The 12,980-nt window shown below is 37.1% G+C and overlaps 1 protein-coding gene across 1 annotated transcript in view; it reads left to right on the plus strand.

The window, feature by feature from the left end:
- LOC131408214 (caspase-1-like) overlaps nt 1-12,502 on the plus strand; it is a 33,850-nt gene extending 21,348 nt beyond the window's left edge. The window contains exons 11-17 of the mRNA XM_058544749.1: nt 1,954-2,063; nt 3,220-3,393; nt 4,638-4,872; nt 5,730-5,873; nt 7,077-7,186; nt 8,746-8,849; nt 10,584-12,502. Coding sequence (XP_058400732.1) covers nt 1,954-2,063; nt 3,220-3,393; nt 4,638-4,872; nt 5,730-5,873; nt 7,077-7,186; nt 8,746-8,844 — 872 coding nt within the window. The 3' untranslated portion in view covers nt 8,845-8,849; nt 10,584-12,502. The remainder of the gene's footprint in view (nt 1-1,953; nt 2,064-3,219; nt 3,394-4,637; nt 4,873-5,729; nt 5,874-7,076; nt 7,187-8,745; nt 8,850-10,583) is intronic.
- Nucleotides 12,503-12,980: the final 478 nt, after the last annotated feature.

Raw genomic sequence — 12,980 nt, forward strand, 5'->3', positions numbered from 1 at the left:
AAATGCTCAAATTCCTACCTGCTAAGGGAGATGGTTTTGTCTTACCTTGTACTAGTCTCTTCCTTTTTGTATCAATTTAAGGGGTTTCTGAGCACTTCATTAGGTAAGAAATAAGACTCAGACATTAAAATTTTTATCGAAACTCCTCATTCTCTCATTTCTTTCCGCTGAGCTGCCAGGCTAATGGGAACTCCCTGGGATAGCAGTCTGCTGTAATGAAAGGATTCGTTTTCATGCTAATTTTATTATTAGACGTAAGATAGAAATCCTGTCCAATTCCCAATTTTATCTGCAAACACTCTACCTATACATAAACACGTAATGGTCATTAGGAGATGACATTTATTAAGTTAGAGAATTCACCAAACCTGTAAATAACCTGGAAACAGAGGAGATATTTGATGAGAAAACACACCCTCTGACCAGGAAATATCCCAGGACCCTGGATGCCTTCACATTGGCAGAATCTTCTGGAATAGGAAAAGAGAGTGTGTGTCACTGTTTAATTTATAAAAAGAAATGTTCAGAAAGTTTTATATCCTTGAAGACTTACAATTTGCTGCACCTCTAGAACTTAGGATTTTAGCATACTTTTTAGAAAGACATTTATCAGAAAATATTATTTAAAAACTAATGGAAACAAATGAGTGAAATAGAAAAATATTTATAAAATATAAAAACTGAAAATTTTATACAGGGTAACATTGCTTTTCTCATTTAAATAAAATTAAATCAGAGAATATCTTGTTTGGTTCACATAACTGAACATAAGGGTTTATTCCTTTTATGGACAAAAACCTTGTTATATCGGATCTTGGTAAGCTTCTCTTGTAATTTCTGTTCATGAATTTTTCTTCCTTCCTCCTCCAAGGGAGGACTCTGGACTTTCCCAGTCTCTTGCACAATCTGAGTTAAATGAGGCCAAGCAGTGTCGGATAATATCACGCTGCTCTGGGATTAAGGCAGAATGAAGCAAACTTTTCCAGCAGGAAAGAGTTATTTCCTGACATTTTAAAACATGGATTGAAAACTTAGTGCTGGTTGTTCAGCACTCTGGAGACAAGAACACCAGGACTGTGTTAGAATCTCTGACAAAAAATTGTCCCTTCCACTCTGAATACAGCACTATGGTTACTAGACAGCATTTCTCCTTTAAATAGCTGACTTCACAACTTGGTGAGGAGTCATTGAAGCCCATCTCCTCTGGAAAGGTTAAGAATTCAGGTTGCTGAGGTTGCTGAAAAAATAATACCTGGATGGTATAGGATTTAAGATTCTATTAAGTGTTTGGGGTGTATATGTGTCTATATGTGTTGTGTGAATTAGGAGTGGATTTGGGATGTTACACCATCCGACATGATAGCTGCTAGCCACATGTGGCTATTAAGTGCTTGAATTGTGGCTAGTCACACATGTTGAAACAATAATATTTTGGATATGTTATGTTAAATAAAAGTATTATTAAAATTAATTCCATCTATTTCTTTTTACTTTTCTAATGTGGATTAGAAAATTTAAAATTGTGCATGTGATTCAATTATATTTCTAATGGATAGCACTCTGATAATACTCAATATACTCTTGCTCAAAGACAACAGATAGTCCACATGGATGAGTGAGTACCCTAGAATAAAACCACTGGAAAAATCAACCTGTTTTTGCTGAATACGGAAAGGCTAAATTTGACCCCAAATCACTGAGGTGTTTTCCTCTGAATTATCAGAATTTATTATTGTATTTTTGGGTGGATCTGCTTTCTCAACCAAGGATTTTTTCTTTCTTTCCCAGTTGTAATACATCTCCCCATACCACAGGTTAGATAAAACTATAACCCCTGCCTGTTAAAAAATCTTCTCCCCAGGATTTCCCTTCTCTGCCAGTATTCTTAAGAGATAATTGGGTCACAGAGGCAGCTATCATAATTTATATCTGTATATCTGTTGTATCCTGCAGCTTCTGCGGAAATCATGCCTGGACCAGTTGAGCCAACAGAATCTACAGATAGCCTCAAGCTTTGTCCTCATGAAACATACCTGCAACTGTGTAAAGAAAGGGCGGAAGAGGTGCTGTGCTCTGTACATAAAATAGAGAAAGAAAGAGAAACAATTGCTCTCACTAAATACACAATTTTTAAAGCAGTAGTTGAGGAGCAGAAGAGCGGGGACAGTGTTCATCTTTTTCATAGATATTTCGAGCAAGAAGGCAATCATGAGGCCTCAGACAGATTCCAATTCTCTTTTAACCCAGTGATAAAATATAGATCTCTCATTTTGTTCATTTGTTCATTATCTTATCTATTTTGGATTTATGACAATTTTAGCTGTAGTCATAGAATCAAAATATTTATAAGATAACACGACTGAGTAGTAACTGTGTGCATTCTAGTTGAAAAGCCTAAATGTGAAGCATATTTTAAAAATATAATTAAAGCCTACCAATCATTGTATGCTGACATGTTAAAAACAGTACCAAGGGCCAGCCCTGTGGCTTAGTGGTTAAGTGCACGCGCTCCGCTACTGGCAGCCCGGGGTTCAGATCCCGGGCATGCGCCGACGCACAGCTTCTCTGGCCACGCTGAGGCCACGTCCCACATACAGAAACTAGAAGGATGTGCAACTATGACATGCAACTATCTACTGGGGCTTTGGGGGAAAAAAAAAAGGAGGAGGACTGGCAATAGATGTTAGCTCAGAGCCGGTCTTCCTCAGCAAAAAAAGAGGAGGATTAACATGGATGTTATCTCAGGGCTGATCTTCCTCACAAAAAATAAAAAAATAAAAACAGTTCCAAAATAGTAATGTTACCAAAGGCAAAGGATCTTTGATGTGTTAGTTTTTAGCTGGAGCCAATGGCAAATATCTCCCGGTTTTTATTAAATGTGATCTGAATATTGAATGTTAAGAAAGATTTGAGTAGGTGGAGAAGAGAGAGGAGAAGGAGAGGGTAGAAATTATTCTATTCTCCTCAATATTCTTGAGTAACCATCCCAGATATGTAGTGGGTCCTGTTCTGGGCTCTTGAAAAATAATTCACTTCCAATCCATATTTCTTTCTACTGTCAACTCAATCCCTTACAAAGAGAGAGGAAGGCAGTGTCTTCTGGTACGGGATAGGGGAGAGGGCAGTTATATGAGCCTTTAACAAAGCAACAGTGATTGGTCTATGAGGGTTTACAAGAGAGTCAGGTAAATCAAACTCACTGCATTCTACTTCCTGCAGATCTATCCAATAAAGGAGAAAAAGGATCGCACTCGGCTGGCTCTCATCATATGCAATACAGAGTTTGATCATCTTCCTGTCAGGACTGGGGCTGACTTGGACATCACAGGGATGAAGGGTCTGCTTGAGGAGCTTGGCTACAGTGTGGAGGTGAAAGAGAAGCTCACAGCCAGGGTAAGGGCCCCTCACCCACCGCAAACACATATATATTCAACATTTGCTTTATAATGTTAGGCAGATACTTTGACAACCTTAGGCAGCTGCATGTGTGTGTGTGTGTGTGTGTGTCTAAGGATGTGTATGTGTGTTTAAACAATTAAAGTGATCAGACAGGTGAAATCTATGCCTCTTTTGAGCTCCAAATATCCTTAGTTCCATAAAACTGGACAAAAGTGACTGGCATGTGTATCCACACAATTCTTAGTTCCAGAGTGGGGTGGTTGGGATTCAGCCCAATATTCTCCAGAAAATTCTAGAGTAGTGAATGCTTAGCAGGAGTGTACTCACCATGTAAATACTGAATCCCAACTTTGTCCCGAGGCTATTCCTGGGGATAGGTCTGTAAATGAGACAGGAATTTCCCAACTCACATTGATCGGGATTCACTAGGTGGGAGGTAATTAAGCTATAAGCAAAATAGAAAATTTCAGAGATTTGGTGTGCCTACATGTCTCTGTAAGAGTGAAAAGAAAGTTAAAAGTAAGTGAAAAGAAAGTTAAAAGTAAGTGAAAAGAAAGTTAAAAGTAAGTGAAAAGAAAAGGAAAAAGAAAACATCAGAACTAATTGGTGAGTGGGGAATAATAATGTTTGACACGACGGTCAAGAAAAGACTTCTTGAGGAGATAATATAGGAGCTGACACATGACTACAAGAAACAAGATAGCTCTGGAAAGACGTGAATGAAATATATTCCAAGCAAGGATGAGTACAAGTGAAAAGTCTGAACTGAACTGAATATGAAACAGGCACATGAGAAGCACAGAAAGGCCAGTGTGAATAGAGCCTATAGCAGGAGGAAGGATAGTGGGACAGAGGAGTATACATTTGTCAGAAGTTTGATTTTATTCTAAGCACAGTGGGAAGGGTCTTAGAAGGAAAGTGGTATGATACATTTATGATGGAAGGCTCTTATTAAGTAATGAGAGAAAAGACAGAGATGGAAAGGAAAAAAGTATATAAGTGACAGTAAGCAAACATAATATGTATCAAGAGGACAGTTTTCATACTGTTAGCAGGAACAGAAAGCTAAACCCTGTCTTCCAAGATAGAAAGACAAATAAAACTCACTGAGCAACCACTCTGTGAAGGCCCCGTGATTGGAACATGACAGATGTTTCTTATACTGCTCATGATAAATAAGAGGTTAGATTAATTTTAATGCTTGTTCTATTAAAGTAAGACTTTGTGGTCTTTTTCAGGATATGCAATCAGTGCTGCAGGAATTTGCTGCCCACCAAGATCACAGGTCTTCAGACAGCACATTCTTAGTGTTCATGTCTCACGGTATCCTGGATGGGATCTGCGGAACGACGCATAGTGATGAGAATCCAGATGTACTACCTTACGACACCATCTTCCGGATATTCAACAACAAGAACTGCCCCAGTCTCAAGGACAAACCTAAGGTCATCATTGTCCAGGCCTGCAGAGGTGGTGAGTTCTGAGATGGCAAATCCAAAGGTCGTGGGGTTGTTTGCAGAGGATTGTGACATATGTTTCGTTTCTAGGGGAAACAATCTTAGACCCCATCCAGTGCAAATAAACTCAACTGACTTATTAGGAAACTCCATGTAGGGGGCTGGCATTATGAGAATTTGTCTTGTCAGCTAAGAAATTTCCATTCAATTTAATCCAAGGTAAGTGGTGAAGGAGATCATCAGAGTCCCTATATCAAAGTTAAACAAAAATATTCAGACCATGAAACAAAATCATTTTAATGACAGCTTTATTTGTAAATGTTTTACAGACATTTTAACATTCTCTGTCTTGAGAAGAATTTCATTTGAAAGCGGGGCTATTGTGTAAGAGCAGCACCCTTTTTTTTTTGAAAGGGAAATGAGTAGAAAAATGAGGGAACTTGGAATTGCAGTCAAAAGTTTCTCTGTTTTTTTTTTTTTTCCTGACTTCCATTTGCCTCTTAGCTTTTGAAACAGTGTTTGGGGGAGAAAAGAGCAGAAATAATTTAGCTAAAAAATAGTAACTATGCTCTGAAATTATGCAGATAAGGTTTTAACTCCTTTGCTCCTTTAACTTCTTTGCTCAAATGGGTTCTTCCAGTTTTTTGAAATTTAGTCTTCTTAGTAAATAGCTTCTTTCCACTGTCAGTATTTATTGACATGATGCTGTTACTATTAAACGGCACATTGCTCAACAACATTAGAGACAGGCAAAATGGTGTGTGTGGGTGTATGTAACTGGTTAGAATGAACATTTAAAAGGAGTGAGGTGGGCAATTGTGACAGTCATACTGAGGGAGGCAAACAATGTGTAACAAGTTGATGTCTCTACAGCAAATCGTGGGGAATTGTGGGTCCGTGACTGTCTAGCAGGCTGGGCAGACAGCCCTTCAGTGTCACCTGAGAACTTGGAGGAGGACGCCGTTTACAAGACTCACGTGGAGAAGGACTTCATTGCTTTCTGCTCCTCAACCCCACGTATGTGTCTTTCAGTTGCAGACAGGGATTTGTGGGCCTGAGGTCACCTCTGAATGATTCTAGAAAATCAAGATAGGCTTTATGCAGCAACGACTTGAGACAAATTTTGAGGACTGTCAATATATTTTACATTTTATCTTATTTGTTCTATGGAGATGGAGATTCTTTTTTTTTTCCCACTTTTTCAAATTGCACTTTTATTATGTGTTGCACTTTAAAGTCAAAGGTATACTAAACATTAAAACAACCTACTACACGGAACCCCCTTCAGCATACACTATTTAAAAACACATGATTGATTCAGTTTTCTATTAAATCCATTTAACATTTTAAGTAGAGTTTTTACGGGTCCCGGACTGGCTGCCTTTTCTCAAATTATCAACTCAAAACCCTTTTCTCCATATTTCCCATCTGATGCCATTTACAGTAGTGCCATTGCATGCCTCAGCAGGAACGTGGATGTCCTTTTAAAAGAAGTAGAAAAACGATACTATGAAGCTTATTAGGCCTAATAAAAGGGTAATAGTCTTGACCTCTAGGTAATCATCTCAAGAAGTCTTACATTTGAGTATTTCTAATGTGCAAATTTTTGTTTTAAATCTTTTTTTATCACTTTATGGAGTGATAATTGATATACAAAAAGCTGTACATGTTCAATGTATATAACTGAATGGGTTTGGAGGTAAGTATATACCTGTGAAACATCACCACAATCTATGTCATAAACATATCCCTCCCTCCAAAAGTTTCCTTTGGATCTGTTTACCTATTTTGTTTATTATATTGTGAAAGACAGCATGGTATATAATCTGTAAATAACCACCTGTGTGAGCATGCGGAAATTCTTTAATCCTTCTGAGCTTCTATTCTTTCCTCTGCAAAATGAGATAATTCCAGTTACTTCTCAAGCCTCTTTTCAAAGCCAAGTGAATGAACGTAAGGCAAACAGTAGAAAGTCAGTCCTCAAAATACAATGCAATCACTATGCAAGCTCCCACAATTCCAATGAGCCACCCCTTTAGTACAACCTATGCCAGTTTTCCGTGTCCTCTCTGTGGAAAATGAGTTAATGTAGGGTTGTAAATCTTTCCCTTAAATATGTCAAGATAATTCCCAAACTACACTTAAAAACAAAATACAAAAATGTAAACAAAAATATAGTGAAGGCCACAGCCCAAGGCTTACCACTCCCTATCTTCACAGATAATGTGTCCTGGAGAGACATCACAAAGGGTTCTCTCTTCATTACACAACTCATCACATGCTTCCAAAAATATTCTTGGCGCTGTCACCTAGAGGAAGTATTTCGGAAGGTAAGCTTCTCTTTCCTTTTCTAATCATTTATTTGCTCAGGAAGACTTTTCTGTTATTTGCTTCAAGTGCTTCAAATGACTATGACAGACTTTGTCAGGCAAACAAAAGGGAAGTGGCACCTGGTTTCTGTCATCCAGGTGTTTAACATCTGATTTAGGAAAACAAGATGTCAACACGTCACAGAAGGAGATCAAAAGAGAATAAAATACTATAAAAGGTAAGCTTGTATGTTATGGGCTATAAGTTCTTAAAATTCAAAGAATGGAAAGTATTTTCAATTAATTTTCGTTGCTTAATTTATTAAATCAATATGTTTTGGGTGGTCTACCTGGTAATGGGTTCTATCTTGGAGACACAGGGGTGAATAAGACACATGCGACATAAGGCTACCTAAGACTTACATTCTTGTGAGACAGATGGATACTAAAGAAGTAGGCCAACAAACAAATGTGTGATTATAGATTGTGATAAGATCCATAAAGAAAAAGACCTAGGACACATGAAAGAGAATACAGGAAAAGACATTCTTTGAATGGAGTGGTCCAGAAGGGAAAACTTGTTACTCCTTCCCCAACTCAGGACATACCTTATTCCCTACTCCATCCCAACTTACTTTCCTCCATAGCTTTTATCACCACCCACTCAATATATATTTAATTTGTTTGTTTGTTACCTGGATTTACTCACTCACACACAGGCTTCATGAAGGCAGGGATTTGCTCAACACCTCAACGTGCTGGCACATAGGAATTAATATTCAATGAATAAATAAATGCATGAATAAATGAATAGATGCTCTTCCTTTTTTTATGGAGAAAAAGATTGGTCTTATTAATCAAGCACATGGGGAGGTGGGTTATTTTTACATTCAAAACCGCAGAGAACAGGAGCACTCCTGTAGGAAAAGAGGGATATATCTTTACTAAGTTGTAGAAGATTGCATCATAACATGAGTCAGGGTCTCTGTGAATAGAAACTTAGGGAGTTAAGTCCTGTTGGATGAATAGGATTTAGACATTATACTTGCAAAGGCATTTCCTGAAAAAGACTAGAAATAGTGGGTCTGGGGTAAATAGGATCTCTTTGATCAGTCTATGGCAAAAGACTTTGGAGGTCAGTTTGGTGGTGGGGATGTAAAAGTTGTTCAGCGTTCAGGCTTTAAGGACAAAATCTTGGGATTTGAGCCTTATTGAATTGAGGAGTTAGCCTTGGTGGAGGTTGAAGGTAGAGGATCTTTGAGACCCTATTCTCATGAACAGGTCCCAAGAGATAATTGATCATCAGATCTGCCAATCAGAAACAGAAAATAGGGGAAATGGAGTTTGAAAGACCTTGGTTTAGGCGTGAAATGTTTATTTTGAAATAAAGAACATATTCTGAAGTGGGGTGTCTCTTCTAAGAGGTAGGGTAGCAGTGGCAGGGAGTTAGAATATCCATGGGCTTGGTCCCATCAACCTTGAGTTCCCTTCATTCCCAGAATTTTCTGGTTTATGGTGCAAAATGTTTTCTGAGAGTGCATAAGAGGAATGTCTCATCTAGAGCCTCTTTTTGTTTTTAGGTACAACAATCATTTGAAAAACCAAGTGTTAAAACCCAAATGCCCACCATTGAACGACAATCCATGTCAAGATATTTCTACCTCTTTCCCGGCAACTAACAATAGTAAGTATCAAGAGTCGAATTGCTGGCAAGTGAAATAAATGAGGGAGTAATATTGGTGGTGAGGTCTAATGACCAATGATCCCTGAATGCTTGGGTGGTCAAATTAGTCTTCCTTGTTGATGGGGTTCGGTGTTTAGTCGCTGTTTTTTACTGTACTTATATGCATCTGGATCCCCTTCCATCTCCACAATCAATCAATCAATAAATCAGTCAATCAAGGAGGTAAGCCAAACCAAGACAGGAAGTATTAAACAATGAAGGACATGGAGTAGCAATTATTAAAATAGACGTGTACTCATGCTTCCACTATTACTTATATTTACCTCTTCTCTCTCTCTCTCTCTCTCACACACACACACACACACACACACACATATTGAGCTACCAAATATTGCCTCAGATCCTGAAAAACCAGAAAACAGAAGAGCTGACAGTGGGAAAAGCAGAACTTGGGTTCTCTGAGTGCATGTATCACATTATTGACTTTGAGCTACCATTGCCAGTATAAAATATAGCCTGGTAATGCTTCTGTTGAGGCAGACTCTGGTTGCCTGACAGTTATCATAATGTAGATAATAGAACACTCAGAATCTTCTCTTGGATCCTCAAATACTGCTCAGAAACTCCTTCAAGCACCCATGGTAACACTTAACTTTTTTTTTTTTTTGTCAAAATATATTTGAATGGGTACATCGAGTTTAGACCTAGCAGTTATTTTACTCATTCATAACAGCTTTATATCACACTATACTATGAACATATTATTAATCTTTCTCTCAGAAACATAAATAAAATTGTATTTTATAGTAAAGTTTATTTAAATACTTTAAATATTTACCCACGCCATCTCCTACCCCTGGTTTCTCACACCCTGGTTGCATAATTGCATAGATACTTCAGCAAAACAGCTTTTAATGCCTCATTTGTCTGACAGAACCATATTTGGGGATTGAATTAATCATTAAGATAATATTTATCAAGCACTTACTATGTTCCAGGTTCTGTTCTAGATGCTTGGAATATACCAGTGAACAAATTAATGGAGCTCTGGCTCTCAGAAAGCTCATACTCTAGTGAGTGGAGACAAACTCTAAATACACAAACAAGTAAAGATATTAAATTTCAGAGAGTGGTAGAGCTAAGCAGAAAAATAAAGGAGGCTAAAGAGACACAAAAAGATGTATGTTGTACTGCTATAGCTAGATTATTAAGGAAAAGCATCTTTGAAGTGATGCTGATGAAATTAGAACAAAGAATGGAGAGTGGGGGAGTGAATCTTGTGGGTCTTTGAGGGAAAAGTGCCCAGGGAATAGCACAGAGAATAGCAAGTACAAATACCTAGAGGCAAACATGTGCTTAATATGTTTAAAGAACTGCAAAACAGCAGTGGACCTAAAGAGAATGAGAGTTGGGGAAAATGGCAGAGACAAATGCAGAAAAATGGTCAGAGGCTTGATCATATGGGCCTTGGTGATCACATTGTAAATGTTTTGAAGTTTTTATCCTGAATGAGATAGGAAACCCCTCGAGTGCTTTTGAACAGAGAAATGACATAATCTACCTTAGATTTTACAGAGATGGCTCTGAGTGCTTTTTGGTGAATAGACTATAAGGGTCACAGATAGAAGACAAGGGAAGTGGCAAAAGCAAATGGAAGAAGAATCATGACAAGAGATGGATTGAAGGCTTCTAGGGATTACTATCTTGACCTTGTGTTCTTTTTCTCTTCTTCAGGAAATCGCAGGGAGCCCAGCCCTTCCTGATCAACTTCAAGGAGCACCTTTTCCAGTACAGCACATGTAGTTAACTTTTTGCAATTCAATAAAAGTGGAAACAAATGAACTATGTCTTTTGGGTCCTCTAATAGAGAATAGAATTTCAATTAAAATGGTAGGTGAATGGAAATGAAGTGGAAGAAGCTAACTGGCTTCTTCTTTCTAGCTTTATGACTCATATAATATCTGCATTGCACGGAGTGAAGAGAACTGGCCATGGCTTGCCCTCAGCAATAGGGTGAAAAGAGATGGTACCTATCTGGAGATGAGAACTGTATGTTGGTCAGCTGCTCGTTTGTACACTCATCAAACCCTGGGTCTAAAATGGTCCAGAAGAAGTTTTATAATTTATTACTTAAATGATATCATAGGTTGAGCTTATTTTTTTCTTCCGTAAACTATCATGATTTTAGCAAATTATTCCCATATACCTTTCTTTCTTCCTACTACAAGCTAATTAATTTTCTTGTCAATTATTTTCTTTCTAGACTTCTGCACATTCCACACTTCAGGAAAATTTTATTATTTAGCAAGAACTTGGCTATTGTCTAAAATAAGTTGGGCTTTGGGTCAAGATGGTGTAACCTCAGTGTATTTGTATGGAAATACAAATATATAATTAAATAACGGACAGTGAAAAGAATGGGGAGTGTCAGCAATGGAAGAGAAATTGTCCAAATTTCTGGAAGGGTGAATGTTGGTAGAGGAATTTTGGCAACACGGCCGTCAGAGCTATTATGCAAGGAGATGCACCTCTTCTGCTATGTACATATAGAATGCTGAATAAATATTTTAGTACACAACTGAACTGGGTTAAAAAAATAAAGAGATGCTCTAGATGTCAATTATAACCATAATAGTTAATATTTATGTAGATTAATTGTATGTCAAGATTATTGTAAGAATTTTGATTATTGTAAGAGATTTTATATATAAGCAACTAACTTAATACATCAGCTCTGTAAAGCAATTATTATCAACATCCCCATTTTACAGATAATAAAACAAAAGAACACAGAGCTTAAAAGACTTACCCAAAGTGACACAGTTAGTGGCCACACTGGGATTTGATTGCAAACTCACTTGCTCTGGAATCTGAGTTATTAACCTCATTGTACTGCATTGCCTCACAAAAGCAAGGAGAGATTGAAATTGCAAAGGTTCTGAATTGTAAGGGTTAATTGAATGTTCAATTGTAAGGATTAATTAACACTACAAAGATTCATAATATTTATATTTCTGGACTTTGTTCATGTGGAAACATGAGACACGTCACAAAGATCTAAAAATACATGTTATAGACACCTCATTCTCTGACTACTGAGTGATAATATTAGAAACTCAATAACATAAGAACTGCCCCACATCTCCACATAGTTGGAAATTAAAATATACATATTATAAATACACACATATATGTATTTAATATATATATACAAACATATAACTATTTGTACACCTGCACACGTATAAAAACAAGAAGGAAAAAAACATACGGACTAAGCTTTCAACTTAAGTCAAAAAAATAATAAACCAATATGAAAATAGAAGAAAGCAAATAATAAAGATTAAAAAGCAGAAATTGAGGCTGGCCCAGTGGCATAGTGGTTAAGTTCACGCGCTCCACTTTGGCAGCCCAGGATTCGCGGGTTCAGATCCCAGGCATGGACCTATGTACTGCTCATCAAGCCATGATGTGGCAATGTCTCGTATACAAAATAGAGGAAGATTGGCATGAATGTTAGCTCAGGGACAATCTTCCTCAAGCAGAAAGAGGAAGATTGGCAACAGATGTTAGCTCAGGCTGATAATCCTCACCAAAAAAAAAAAAAAAAAGAAGCAAAAATTAATGAAACAGTGATGAAGCAAAGAATTGAGCAGATCACAAAGAGCAAAAGCTGGTTCTTTAAAAAGCTAATCAAATAGCAGACATTCAACAAGACTGAGAATGAAAAAATAGAATTAGCACAAAGACAATATTAGAGACAAAAAGATATAACAAATAAACATAAATACATAAAAACCATAAGAGAATACTATACATAACATAGATGAAAGACATGGACGAGTCTCCAGAAAAAGTAAATTAACAAAATTGATACATGACAAGATGAAAAGCCAAATGGATCAATAAACATTAAATAAGTTATTTTTTCTTTGTCATATCCACCTGCAAAAAAAGTTAACAGATCCCAATGGTTGTAAATAAATGTCTTACAAAACTTCTAAGAAATTGATGAGCTCTACTTTGTATAAAAACTTCCAAATAATAAAAAAAAGAAGTAATTTCCTTAAATTCTTTTACAGGACTTGTAAAAAAACTGGTAAAAAATTAGAGAAGTAGAGGAAATATTAG

The sequence above is a fragment of the Diceros bicornis genome, chromosome 7, assembly GCF_020826845.1.
Source record: "Diceros bicornis minor isolate mBicDic1 chromosome 7, mDicBic1.mat.cur, whole genome shotgun sequence".
Classification (NCBI taxonomy): domain Eukaryota; kingdom Metazoa; phylum Chordata; class Mammalia; order Perissodactyla; family Rhinocerotidae; genus Diceros; species Diceros bicornis.